General features: G+C 36.4%; 1 protein-coding gene across 1 annotated transcript; it reads left to right on the forward strand.

Moving 5' to 3' along the window:
• The first annotated feature begins 1,198 nt into the window (after positions 1–1,198).
• On the forward strand, positions 1,199–11,393 carry LOC133705104 (nuclear pore complex protein NUP155). Its single transcript, XM_062130197.1, has 13 exons — positions 1,199–1,620; positions 1,814–1,983; positions 2,821–2,944; positions 4,000–4,262; positions 4,523–6,191; positions 6,269–6,481; positions 6,607–6,854; positions 6,957–7,371; positions 7,853–8,058; positions 8,613–8,964; positions 9,463–9,681; positions 9,894–10,222; positions 11,109–11,393. The coding sequence occupies exons 1-13, from the start codon at positions 1,462–1,464 to the stop codon at positions 11,224–11,226; spliced, it is 4,485 nt and encodes a 1,494-aa protein (XP_061986181.1). The 5' UTR covers positions 1,199–1,461; the 3' UTR covers positions 11,227–11,393.
• The last annotated feature ends 3,110 nt before the right edge of the window (positions 11,394–14,503 follow it).

The raw sequence follows: 14,503 nt of genomic DNA on the forward strand, positions 1-14,503 counted from the left end.
TATTAAAATATTAAATTACTGTTTAGCCAACCTAATAATAATAAAAACAATATAAAAATATGAATAAGCTCTCAGACATCAATTTGTATTTTTTTTTTTTGCTTTTAAAGATATTTTAATCATTCAATGTGCTTTCAAAATGTAAAAAATACTTTTATCCCTTATCAATTTAATAATAAATAATATTTCATAGACAATACTTCACCGCCTTCAATGATCACTTTAGTGATTTTTTCAGGGGAATAACAAAGCCAACGTCACATTGCTCCAACAAACAATACATCCGAGTCTAGTTGAACAATGTTAATCCAAGGCTATTAAATTTTGTTAATTTCCCAGATAATTATTATTTAAAGTAAACATGTTTTTTTTTTTTTAACAAGGTGAAACAATTATTATGTCCTTTTAAAAAACACAATTAACTAATTACAAGAGGCAATAGTCTTTTTTTTTTTCCAATGATCCACCTGTCATTATTATACTAGTAGGGAACAAATCAGTCTTTTAATAATTATAAAGCGCAATAAAATAACCTGTTCATCCTTGAAATAAATAGTTTTTTTATATTTTTGTATTTTATTTTTTTAAAATACAATCAAATAACTAGATTATTCTTAATATTTTATTTTAATTCGTGCTCACCATCTTTTTTTATATATTTTCACTATGTATTTTCACTAGTTTTCTTTTTTTTTCTTGATTTTCATGTCTAACTTGTCATTTTTTCAAAGCATCCCTTCAATATTTTATTATTAGAATTCAAGTCGAAGACTTTATATGTTGTGAATTAAAAAAATTAATTCATGTTTACAACAATACTTTATTATTTGGATGGCTATTAATTTACAAAACCAGAAAAGATATAGTTACAAGATCCGATTAAGAAGTTAACTGATAAAAGGCACAAATTACCTGTAAAGAGTTTACTTGAATTAACCTAATATTTGACTTTTTTTATGAAAAAAACTGAAAACATAATCATCCAGATAATAAAACTAGTTTTTCCACTGATCTCATCTTTGTCGGGTTTCAGGTCATCGGTTTGACGTGCTGGGACGAGATGGTCTTATGACCAAGGAAAAAGGGCAAAGGAAAGGACAGCTGAACCGGACAGCTCTCCTATGCAGCACTTCCCGGTTTAAAAATCAAAGCATTTTTTTTTAGGGAGAACAAGAGGTTTAAAAAATAGCTTAATTTGCCCGCCACTGCCAAAATCCTATCTTTCTCATAAAACCCTACTACAGAACAGTAAAATTACTCTCTGGCCTCTGCTCCCTTTCCTCCAAAAAAACACTCTCCGCTCCCAAATTCAAATTTCGCGAAAGAAAGATAACAAATCAAATTAATTTAGGATTTCAATTTCTCCACACCTCTCCCTTTAAACCCTATAGATTTCAAGGAGCGCCCTCCCACTCTCGATCCTAGGGTTTTTCTCTCTCTTTCGTTTTCCGAGAAGACGACATGTCGTGGGAGGAAGAAGTTGTGATCCGCGATGTCACCAACGCCGGTATCGTCGTAAGCGACCGTATTGGTAGAGAGGTTGCAGCTCAGATCGATCTCGAAGAAGCTCTAGAAGCTTCTAGATACGCGAGCCATCCTTATTCCACTCATCCTCGCGAGGCACGTTTCGCTTCTCATTCTAAATTTCTTAGCTTTAGCAATGTGTTCCCGCTCTTTTTTTTTCCAGTTTATTTGCGTGGGTCAGTAAAATCTCATTGGTTGAGTAGGAATAATTGGAAATTAAGTTTATAATTTATCACCTTTTAACAATAATTATAATAATTTTGCTTGCTTCCGTTGGATTCTATTGCAGTGGCCACCTTTAATTGAGGTGGAGGATACTCAGGAGTTGCCTCCCGTACTCGTTGAAAGATATAATGCAGCTGGCGGAGAAGCGACTGCTTTGTGTGGAATATTTCCTGAGGTACGGAGGGCTTGGGCATCGGTGGATAACTCTTTGTTTCTATGGCGTTTCGATAAGTGGTAAGTTCTCTTTTTAATTCTCTAAAATGTATTTCTTCATATTAGTTTTCAATTAGAGAATGAAAACTTGAATTTCCTTGTTATTATGCATGGAGCTCTCGAGCTGAGGTGAAAAAGGTTAAGATCACGTCTGTGCACCTGCTTTTGAGAAAACCCTTATCACTTACTAAGCTGGTCATAGATGAAACTGCATTGATGCTCATATTCACTCTGCGACATTGTTTATGCTCTTATGGCATGCTGCGCTGCTACCCTCATTTTGGAAAGATTTCTGTGTTTTAGATATGAATTTTGTGCATCTCTATTTTTTCCTTTTGAGAACGCTTTTTGCTCTGTTTATTCCGGATTGAGGTAAATTCATAAGAGTTGTTGATGGGTTGCTCATAACAGTTGTCATTAATGGCTGAAATAACACAAAGATGCTACTTGATGGTGCTTATCTTGCTTGTGTGGGTCTTTATCGGCACACTCCCTTTCCCCATCTTTATCGCAATTTCTAATGTCATTTACCTTTTGGTGATCTCCTGAAACTTTTTGCTCTTGTCCTCTGTCTTATAAAAGCAATCCTTTCTATGGAAGAAAAGGTGAACAAAAATACTTGATATTGCAGAGCATCATCAAATATTTCCCAATCTGGTTCTATTGTTTATAACAGTTAGAGATATTAGTGGGCACTATCTCAGAGGAAAAAGATACAATAAAAGAAACCTGATCTGTTGTTAATATCAAAGCTGGATCTTTTCGATTCCTTCACCACCTCTTGTTGTTATTAGCTGTTTCCATTCTCATTTCTCTAATGGTTGCTATTTTGTCTCTGATGTTCTCCTTTTGTATTAGGGATGGTCAGTGTCCTGAATACAGCGAGGAACAAGCCATCTGTGCTGTCGGCCTTGCCAAATCTAAGCCTGGTGTTTTTGTTGAAGCTATCCAGTATCTTTTGGTTTTATCTACACCAGTGGAGGTAGTACCTCAACATTTTTTCTATAATGTTCTGCAAAGTTATTTGTTTCAAATGTACCTTTCAGGTTAAAAATCTAGTTATATCTGTTTTGATATTGAGTATTGACAATTTATTGACTTTTCTATAATGCCAATAGTTTTTGGTTGTTATTTTATACTACCTCTGTGTGTGTGGTTACTGAATTATATTCATGATTTAAAGATCCCTATTGTTAATTGAAATTCAACGTCATACCCAGATCTACTGTTGGTTGTCATTTTCAATTCTATTTTTTTCATCAAATAAATTCAGAGCAAGTTAGAATATGTAGATTTGAGTATAATGGAACTTTTGCATGGTGCATTTGATCTCAAGCCATGAGTTCTTTGTGTCATTTGTGCTGTGCAAGGTTGATGGTTTACATAGTAATTATTGTGAAACTTCCACAATGTGATGCTATGATGGCCTTATGATCTCGAGAGTGAATGCAATGCTTGGATCTTAACTTGTCCCGTGTGTTTATCTCCATATTGTTCTTTGCTTCTATTCTTTTGCTGGGAATTCATTGTGCTGATTTAAAATTTTTTTTATCTTTTTATGAAAGAATATTTGCTGGTGAAGATCTGCTATCTCTTACATGAACGGATCTTGCAAACTCTTTTCATCTTTCTCTTTTTTGACGGACCTGTTGACTCAAAATTGCTATCTTATAACGAACGACATTCTTAAACTCTACTTGGACAGTCTGGGACATGGCATTATATACTCATCCTGTGATGGTGTGTGACACTGACTCTGTCCTTAGGTCTAGGACAGGCAGTGGTAATAGGCTTAGCTATTTGGCTGATTCAGGTTGACGGGTCTCACCTTGGGGGTTCTTAACAAAACAGGTTTAGGTGCTCCAAGTTGACATGAAGAGACTAAACAGTAAAGGGAAAACAAGAAAGAGAAGTATAAAAGAAAAGTATTCTTGAACTGTATTTCTATACATGATTCTGCACGTGCCTTCTCTTTAGTTTTTGCAGTTAATTTATTGACAGTATTATTAATCCTTAACAGCCTGTTCTTCTTCTCAGTTGGTTCTTGTAGGAGTATGCTGTTCCGGGTCGGGCGATGGTGCGGATCCATATGCTGAGGTTTCCTTACAGCCTTTGCCAGAGTATACAGTACCATCTGATGGAGTTACCATGACCTGTATTGTGTGTACTGATAGGGGTCGCATCTTCCTTTCTGGGCGCGATGGACACATTTATGAGTTGCATTACACTACTGGTTCGGGATGGCACAAGCGATGTCGTAAAGTTTGCCTGACAGCTGGATTGGGTAGTGTTATTTCAAGGCATGTTTTTTTATTCAGTGCTTTCCATTTATGTCATGGTGATGAGTTCGACTTCTCTATGTTTGTATGGGAATTAAGTTCAATCTAAAGTGACGTTCACTATATTTCTACTTTTAAAATGATTACTTTGGTTTTATTATTCTTGCTAAGTCCACTTCCATTTAACCATATATTTATGGGCTAGTTGAGTTGTAATTGACAGCTAAAATCTTGCTCTTATCTACCACATCATAAATTAAGTTCACCTCATATGTTTCCAGGTGGGTTGTACCAAATGTGTTCAAGTTTGGAGCTGTTGATCCTATTGTTGAAATGGTTGTTGACAATGAAAGACAGATTTTGTATGCACGAACAGAAGAGATGAAACTTCAGGTTTATCTTCTGGAATCAAATGGAGATGGTCCGCTGAAGAAAGTGGCAGAAGAAAGAAATTTGTTCAGTCAAAGAGATGCACATTATGGAGGCAGACCATCAGCAGGACCAAGAGTCCCAAGTAGATCAGCAAAGCCATCTATAGCTTGCATCTCTCCTTTATCCACACTGGAATCCAAGTGGTTGCACCTTGTTGCTGTTTTATCAGATGGCAGAAGGATGTACATTTCTACTTCCCCATCTAGTGGCAATAATGGCGCTGTTGGAGGCTTGGGTGGATTCGGTACCAACCATCAGAAGCCGAACTGTTTAAAAGTTGTAACAACTAGACCTTCTCCTCCTTTAGGGGTCAGTGGTGGACTTGCCTTTGGGGCCATTTCTCTTGCCAATAGAACTCCAAATGAGGATCTCACACTAAAAGTTGAAACAGCATCCTACTCTGCTGGAACTCTTGTCCTCTCTGATTCATCACCACCAACCACGTCTTCTCTTGTCATCGTGAGCAAGGATTCAAGCTCACAGACATCTGTTTCGGGTAGCTTAGGTACAAGTTCAAGGGGTTCACGGGCTTTACGGGAAACTGTATCTTCGGTACCTGTTGAAGGACGAATGCTTTTTGTTGCAGATGTTTTACCTTTACCAGATACAGCTGCCATGTTGCAGTCACTATATTCAGAACTTGATTGTTTTGGATTCCAAAGCACATGTGAGCCCTGTGAAAAAGCATCTATAAAACTTTGGGCAAGAGGTGATCTTGCAATGCAACATGTACTTCCAAGGCGAAGAGTCATCATTTTCAGCACCATGGGAATGATTGAAGTGGTTTTCAACAGGCCTGTAGACATTCTGCGAAGGTTGTTTGAGTCCAACTCCCCTAGATCAATCTTGGAGGATTTCTTTAATCGTTTTGGATCTGGTGAGGCAGCTGCAATGTGTTTAATGCTAGCTGCAAGGATAGTGCATTCTGAAAATCTTATAAGCAATCAAGTTGCTGAGAAGGCAGCTGAAACATATGAGGATCCAAGAGTTGTTGGAATGCCACAACTTGAAGGCAGCAATGTACTGTCAAACACTAGAACAGCAACAGGAGGTTTTAGCATGGGACAGGTTGTTCAGGAGGCTGAGCCTGTGTTTTCGGGTGCTCATGAAGGGCTCTGCTTGTGCTCTTCAAGGTTGCTTTTACCTGTCTGGGAACTCCCTGTGTTCGTCTCAAAAGGTGATGTAGGTCCATCTGAAGCTTCATTTGAAAATGGAGTGGTTGGATGTAGACTCTCAGTTGGGGCTATGCAAATCCTAGAAAACAAGGTTCGTTCTTTAGAGAAGTTCCTTAAGTCCAGAAGGAACCAGAGAAGGGGGCTTTATGGTTGTGTAGCAGGTTTGGGAGACTTGACTGGTTCTATATTGTATGGAGCTGGTTCAGATTCAGGTACTGGTGACAGAAGTATGGTGAGAAACTTATTTGGCACATATCCACAAGGTGTAGAGGCAAATGGTGGCGGGGCAACTAATAAACGTCAGCGACTACCATACAGTCCTGCAGAATTGGCTGCCATGGAGGTAGGTGCTCGATGTGTTTAACATATGGTTATCGTTATTTTTTATTTTTTCCAATTTAACAACCTGCTACAATACAGGTCAGGGCAATGGAGTGCATCAGGCAATTGCTTCTTAGATCCGGGGAAGCTCTGTTTCTGCTACAGCTCCTTTCTCAACATCATATAACACGCGTGGTTCAGGGGCTTGATGCTAGTATACGACAGAGTCTGGTTCAGTTGACATTCCATCAACTGGTTTGTTCTGAGGAGGGTGATCGCCTTGCTACAATGCTGATTGCTGTCTTAATGGAGGTAAAACAAGCCATGCAAACCTCTAGAAAATTTCTCTTAAAATTCTTCTTTTGTTTGCTTTTATGATCACATGTAATATTGGTAGCCTGCATTCTGAATCATTATCCTGAATTTCATTGTTCCAGTACTATACTGGCCCTGATGGCAGGGGAACAGTAGATGATATTAGTGGGAAATTACGGGAGGGTTGTCCAAGCTACTTCAAGGAGTCTGATTACAAGTTTTTCTTAGCTGTTGAATGTCTTGAAAGAGCTGCCGCAACTCCAGATCCTGTAGAGAAGGAGAATATTGCTAGAGAAGCCTTCAATTTCTTGAGCAAAGTTCCGGAGTCTGCAGATTTAAGAACTGTTTGCAAACGGTTTGATGATTTAAGGTGAGTCTATTGATTAAGGCAAAGCCAGGTACCAGTGTTGTTAATTTGTCTATGTTCACTTAGAGAACTGTATCTTAAACCTAAAGTGAAATGGGCACACAGGTTTTATGAAGCTGTGGTTCGCTTACCTCTGCAAAAAGCACAGGCTCTTGACCCTGCAGGTGATGCTTTCAATGAGCAACTTGATGCAGCTACTAGAGAATATGCACTTGCTCAGCGTGAACAATGCTATGAGATAATTACCAGTGCTTTGCGTTCTCTGAAAGGTGAGGCCTCACAAAAGGAATTTGGATCACCAGTCAGACCTGCTTCAACTCGACCTGCACTTGATCAGGCTTCTCGGAAGAAATACGTATGCCAGATTGTTCAGCTTGCTGTCCAATCTCCTGACAGAGTATTTCATGAGTACCTATACTGGACTATGATTGATTTGGGCCTGGAAAATGAGCTGCTGGAGTATGGAGGTCCAGATTTAGTACCATTTTTGCAAAGAGCTGGCCGGGAACCTTTACAAAAGGTATTCTTTCATGTGACTGTTCAGGGATCCCTTAAATATGGTGCCTTTTGATTTGAAGTCCTTTCTGTTTTACTTTTCTTCTTCATTTTTTTTTAGTTTGTGCTATGTAATTCATCATTAATTGCTAATCTCTCAAGTTTTAAAGATTTTGTTTTTTTCTCCTTATATGGATGGAAATTGGTTAAGACAAAGAAAGTGGTCCAAATTGAAGGATTTAATTATTTGAGGTGTCTGCTTCAATTTGGCTTCTACTTGAAGGTTCTGTGTGATTTTACCTTTTTTTTCTCTTTTCTGCTATTTGATGTTCCCCTTACGAAGTGGTTCTGTACAATTTATTTAAGCTCACCCTTTTGGATCTTCTTAAAGGAATAAATCTTTTGAGATTGTATATGTATTTGCAACATATTTATAACTATTGACCAAGTTTCTGCCAAATGGATTGTGGGTAATGTCATCCAACATTATTGTTTTTGTCTCATAGGTTCATGCTGTTTCTGCCATAACACCTGCATCTTCTCCAATTGGTCATTCAGGAGCACCAATTGCTTCTAATCAAGCAAAATGTTTTGATCTGTTGGCACGGTATTATGTCCTGAAGAGGCAACACATACTTGCAGCTCACGTGTTGTTAAGGCTGGCTGAAAGACGCTCAACTGATGCTGGAGATGCTCCTAGTCTTGAACAAAGGTTGACATCTCTCTCTTTCTCTGTCTCTGTCAATTGCCACTTTCTGCAGCGTTGTAAAGCTTGTGTTTTTTGAACTGGGATGTTCATTTTTCTGTTACTTTGTTGGATGATGGCAGTAGTCTAATCTACCCTTAACCAACAAATCACCAAATATGGTTGCTTAATCACATAAAACTAAGGAATAAATGCCATCCTTTGCAGATTTAGTACTGAAACAAAAATATTACATATTGTCCTTGCTCCTGAACTTTTATATACTCAAATCGATCAGTTCAGCTTTTGTTATGACGAAGCTTAAACTTTCTAGGATGTTCTTATTAATGCATTATATTTACATTTGTAAACTAGTTCGGATATTATGTGGTATTTCTGAGGTTTATATGTGGCCTAAAGGTTCTTTTTCTTTCTAGTTTTACTAATTTCAATACAAAATTTAGCAGTTATTGAAAGTAAACAAACTGCCCATTTAGTTCATTTCGCAAAATTCAAAATTTCCATCGCTGCTCCCCTTTAACAGTTGATGTTTAATGACTTTTTTTTTTTGTCAATGTCAGGCGCCAATACCTAAGTAATGCGGTTCTGCAGGCCAAGAATGCTAGTGACAGTGGTGTTGTGGTAGGTTCTACAAGGGGTGCTATGGACACTGGATTGCTAGATTTGCTTGAGGGGAAGCTTGCGGTTCTTCGGTTTCAAATAAAAATAAAAGATGAACTGGAGGCTATAGCGTCCAGGCTACAATCTTCATCTGACATGTCTGAGGCTGTCCAAAATGGATCAGCTCATGATAGCAATGCTGAAGCAGAGCAGGCAAAAATTGCAAGGGAAAAGGCAAAAGAGTTATCATTGGATTTAAAGAGCATAACTCAGCTCTATAATGAATATGCAGTTCCTTTTGAACTTTGGGAGGTAAATCTCTTTCTTCCTAATCCTCAAGAGGACAAACCAATTGAATTGTTATACATGCCAGTGAGGCTCTTTCATGTGGTTTTATAATCTTTCATGCCTTGGTCTGTTCGGTTATCAGATTTAGTTACTTGACCTCGATAGAGAATTAGGACCTTTGAGATGAATATGGATTGGTATTAGGTGTGAGACAAAAGAATTTTTATTGTTCTATGTGTTGATATAACTGTACATATCTACTAGAATACTTCCATCTTGGATGTTATAGGGATTAGCTAGTTGTGAACATAATGACACACCTACATGTTCATGGCACTGTAGTTCTTAGAAATGAAATAAGCATGCTACTTTTCTTTGTATCGGTAATATATGCTTCTAATTTTCAAAGAATAGTTTGATGAACAAGATTCAGCTATTGCTTTCATTGATCTCATAGTCTTAATATATGCTTCTAATTTTCAATTTTTAATGGAAGTCCTTGCTTTCCTTTTCTTCTTTTAGATATGTCTGGAGATGCTATACTTTGCAAATTATTCTGGTGACGCTGATAGTAGCATTGTAAGAGAAACCTGGGCTAGACTAATTGATCAAGCTCTTTCAAGGGGTGGTGTTGTGGAAGCTTGTTCGGTTCTGAAGAGGGTTGGTTCCTACATGTATCCTGGAGATGGAGCTCTTCTACCTTTAGACACCTTATGTCTTCACCTTGAGAAGGCTGCACTGGTACACTCACATTTCAATAATATCTATGTGCTTTGCCATTTATATACTTTATACTAAAAGCTTTGAAGTTATTGTGTGAACAGCTCATCTCTTGCATTAAAATCAAGTGCTTGTTTCTTTTCTTTTTTATTTGTTGCATCCCAAAAAAGGCGTTTCCTTGGTGTGTGTGTGTATTTGGTTTTGTTTTATTGACAATTATTTTCATTATGCAGGAGAGACTGGAATCAGGGGTGGAAACTGTTGGAGATGAAGACATAGCAAGAGCTCTTCTTGCTGCTTGCAAGGGTGTGATTGAACCTGTGTTGAACACTTATGATCAGTTATTATCAAATGGAGCTATTTTGCCATCTCCCAACCTTAGGCTACGCCTTCTGCGATCAGTGCTTGTGGTAATCCGTGAATGGGCGATGTCTGTTTTTGCACAGAGGATGGGTACAAGTGCAGCTGGCGCTTCATTAATATTAGGCGGATCATTCTCAGTGGAACAAACTGCAGTCATCAATCAAGGGATTCGTGATAAGATCACAAGTGCAGCAAACAGGTCAGCTTGTCCTCTCAGCTACTTGCTGCCTTTAGGTTAGATGCAGTAAATTATTTTCCTGTTTTGAAAAGGAAAATAATAGCTTCATTTCTTCTCATTCCTAAGTTAGAATTTCCCTGAAAACTTAATGTATTCAAAAGGGCTGTGAGAGTAAGGGGATTAGTCAGGATCAGAAAAGTTGTGCTTTCATGATTTATCTGGCTCTTATGGCACGCTGCTTACAAGTGATTTGGTTGGGATTGGTGTTAAAGGATTGATAATGTTTTAAGACTCAAACAGCTAGTGGACGGGCTTCCCATTATCTCTTAGCATTGTTATCTTTGGATATGGTTACTGGGTTCCTCAAACATCCAGGTCTAATCCACTTATATAAGATGTGATTATTTGATCAACCAACCTGAGCACCTCTAAGAGTTTCCTAGCACCTCGAAATCTCTCTATACCCTCCTTGATCTTTCAGTGGCTCATTTTAATTTCCTGGGGCAATAGAGGATTATTTTTTTACGCATGGTAGGAATAGAAGAGATAACATAAGTTGACCATACTATGATGAACTCTTATGATGTTCCTGAACTTAATATTGGAACTCGTGATAATTTGATCTTTTAGGCTCCAGTATCATGTCAAATAATTATTTCAACCCAAAAGCTTAAACTATTGGGTGAGGCATTAGGAATGTTTTATATCACCGCCTCTATACCCTTGAACCAATCTTATGATGTTGTGTACCCTTGTTATGTTTTATCTCCTTTATTTTCGTTCTTTAAACTGAATTGAAAGAATCAAGTCATCTGTTGGAGTCTCGTGTTAGAGTAATAGTTTAATTTAATATGGGGTTGTCCTTTTATTCTGAGCATTCTGTTCTCGTGGAACTTGGGATGAGCAGGTACATGACAGAGGTGAGGAGGTTGCCCCTTCCCCAGGGCAGGACCGAAGCTGTTTACCAAGGATTTCGAGAACTTGAAGAGTCCCTGATAAGTCCTTTTTCTTTTGACAGATTTTGATTCTTTATCGCTCCATATTTGGTGTTGTATGGAAAGGTTTATTGTTTTTAAGTTAGTTTGCAAATAAAAATTTAATAGATGAAGTAGTTGAAAGTCTCCAATCAACTTTATGCTTTGACCTTTTTTTATAATGTTTAAGTGTAACATTGAGCCCAGTTCACATAAAAGCAAGGATCGAATTTGAAGGCTGGTGATGCCAAGAAGCATATCAACAAGTGCTTGGAAGATGATGTCAAGAGTGTATTTCTCTTAACAAAGAAAGAAAGGAGAGGAGAGAATTTCTTAGCAAAACTCTAAAGATGAACCCGTTATTTCTTCAATGCCTTTACTTCTCAGATTATAGGAACAGCCTATCTGTAACTGCTTACTGTCAACGAACTATAGCTGTTACAATTAAGTCACGTGTAAATCATTGATAAAAAAAGAAAGATCAAGACTTGTTCAACTAAAACTTGGCTACTAATTCCTAGTCGAGACCTTAACAGATGACTTGGTAATTTTTTATGCTTTCATCTCTTCGCTATAAAACCACGTCTGAGAGCCTCACCGGAAAGAATCAGTGTTGCACTTTCAATATAATATCGAAGGAGTGCCAGCCTCTTGTAAACCCTAGACATAAGAATTCATGCTGCTCTCGTTCACACAGTCCTTCCTATTCACTCCTAAGTTAAAGCATGAGAGTGCTCTGCTGTGCCATGTGGATTGGTACTTGTTTATGTAGCATGAAGCTGTTTCGGTATATGCATGGAGCTGCTAATCTTTGCCAGGAGAGGCCAAAAAGAATGCACTGATGATGATTTGCTACAATCTGGGTCGGTACGAAAACCACTGTAATGCTAGTGTAGCTTGAACCCAGCTTGACAAGCAAATCAGAATTCAGAGCCCTCGTCTGGTGGATTTAGGCAGTGTTTGGCCCTACAGTTAGAAAATATTTTTGAAAAATTAAAAAAAAAATTATTTTTATTTTTATTTTAAATTAATATATTTTTAATATTTTTAAATTGTTTTGATGTATTGATATTAAAAATAATTTTTAAAAAATAAAAAATATTATTTTAATATATTTTAAAATAAAAAATACTTTAAAAATTAATCATTACTATTCTTGTTTAACAGGACGGGTTTGCACTGTCAGAAAAACAAAAAACACCTGAAAGCTTGTATGGAGAAGTATTTCGTTTTGGTTTTTCTGGGAGTGGATTTTTTTATTTTATTGCTCGGCAAAAATAAAATTGTCCGGATTCTCCGGGGCTATATCTAATCAGTACAATTATTAATTTTTTGTCGAATTGAGTTCTTCAACAACAATAGCAACTTGATATTGACATTACCCCATAGTTAAAGGAAAACTAATTCATCTACAGATCTACATGTTTAACATGATTTTTGTAGATGCTTAAGTTATTTTTAACATGATTCATGAGAAACTCATTAATTTATTTGTTTAGAAATAATCATCGACTTGAGCCAAAACTTTGTTGAAATTGAATCAAGATTTTGATTAAATTTAAAATTAGAATTTTTAATCTTTCTACTTATCCTACATCTCTTTGTTAAAAAAAATAAAATTGATTCGTGTTATTTTTATAAAAACATGATTTTAAATTAAAAAAAATATTTTTTGAATTACGATTTAAATTCAAAAATCGATTTTCACGGGTCATACCAAATGAGTCCTCAGTCTATTTGGTCAAAAGGTTTGAATTTTAAAAAAGCTGCAAGATATTTAATTGTTTTTTTTATGAATACACTCGTTTGAATGTTAAGAAAAGGTACTTAATCCTGATGTGTAAAGAGTGGATGAGGATACCTTCATTACTAAATAAAAAATTAAAATAAGAAGATCAACACATGAAGAAGAGTTTCACATATTATATCAGAGAAGACGAAAAAGAATTTACAAGAATAGGTGTCATATTTTTACACGTAAGTTTTATAATAAGTAGTTTAAGATTTCATTTCTTTTTGTGTTTTAAAAATATTTTTTTATATTTTCACATTATTTTTGATATACTAATATTAAAAAAATATTTTAAAAAAAACCATGTCACATTAACAAACAAACTATAAGAAGGAATAATTTTATAAGCAGCAATACACTTTTTCCACATCATCTCTTTTCGTGGCAACAAAGTGAACAAAAACTAATTCCATATCGTTACATTGAGACTGCAGGAGGGTTAGTTTGGTCGCTGAGTGGGTTTACCTCCCATTTTATTATTTATAGTTCAAATATAAATATATATTTTTAAACATTTTAATATGAGTGTGGATGATATTTTAAGGTTTAATTGGGATGTGGTTTATTTTTAATATGTGAAAGTTAATTCAGGAACATCCCCATCACCAAATTTTTTTTTTAAAAAAAAAACCCTTGCCGAGAAGCATCAAAGTTGCCGTTCGCCTAATTATTTTCACGCGCCAGACAAATGTTCGTCAAAGATGGGAAAATCTCTAAAAAAAAAAAAAAAAAAAAAAGAAAGCCGGGTGGCTTAATCCATCTCAAGAAAAGTCGAACTTTAGAGAAAACGAAAACCAAAAGAGCGACAAGCATCAAGATTAAAAAGCGAGTCTGCATGATCTTCACTCAACAAGTGGTAAAATACTAATCTATGATGACTTTTTGACTAGCTTGCTACCTCGGCACCGTCCAAATCCTTTCCATCAAATTCAGCACTAGAAAAACCTAGACTTTATTTTTTTATTTATTTTTTTTCCTGCTGCTTTCCGGTGAGGCTAATGCTCGGGCCCCTCCATTTGTCATTTGAGCCCTCACACTGACTATTCTGAGAATCTTGTGATGCAAAATTTAACCAGGCATTGTTGCCAGGAATTCTTTACTTGGAAATAAAAAGTATCTTTCGACGAGAAAAAGGCAACAATATTGCTGTTTGTTTTTTGACTTTTTTTTAGAGCAAGGAGACAAATTAGAAAAATAATTAATAAAAAAGAAAGGAAGGAAGAGGTATTTTAAGTGTATTCATCAACCTAATGACAGTCAGATACGCAATCGCTGTCCCGTGGATCAAGCCAGTGACGATCATAAACGGTTCAACGGCATCCCGGCGTTTCAATTTGATTTAATCCATGAAAATATAAATATAAATAAATTATTCTATTACTTCAGCACATGATTAACGACGGAGGTTTCAAGATCTTGAAGGATCATTCAGAATACAAGTATGGACCCAGTAGAGGTATTATGTATTTCATGCAGCGTGTAAATACCAGAAATACACAATATTATATTAATTTATTTGTGAAAACTAATCTAAAT

The sequence above is a fragment of the Populus nigra genome, chromosome 10 (assembly GCF_951802175.1).
Source record: "Populus nigra chromosome 10, ddPopNigr1.1, whole genome shotgun sequence".
In the NCBI taxonomy this organism is placed as follows: Eukaryota; Viridiplantae; Streptophyta; class Magnoliopsida; order Malpighiales; family Salicaceae; genus Populus; species Populus nigra.

Bases quoted from the DNA above. Each gene is read 5' to 3' on its own strand.
- LOC133705104 (XM_062130197.1), top strand. From the start codon at position 1,462: ATGTCGTGGGAGGAAGAAGTTGTGATCCGCGATGTCACCAACGCCGGT. The intron at 6,192-6,268 runs GTAGGTGCTCGA...GCTACAATACAG, and splicing joins CAGAATTGGCTGCCATGGAG to GTCAGGGCAATGGAGTGCAT. The intron at 8,965-9,462 runs GTAAATCTCTTT...TTCTTCTTTTAG, and splicing joins TTCCTTTTGAACTTTGGGAG to ATATGTCTGGAGATGCTATA.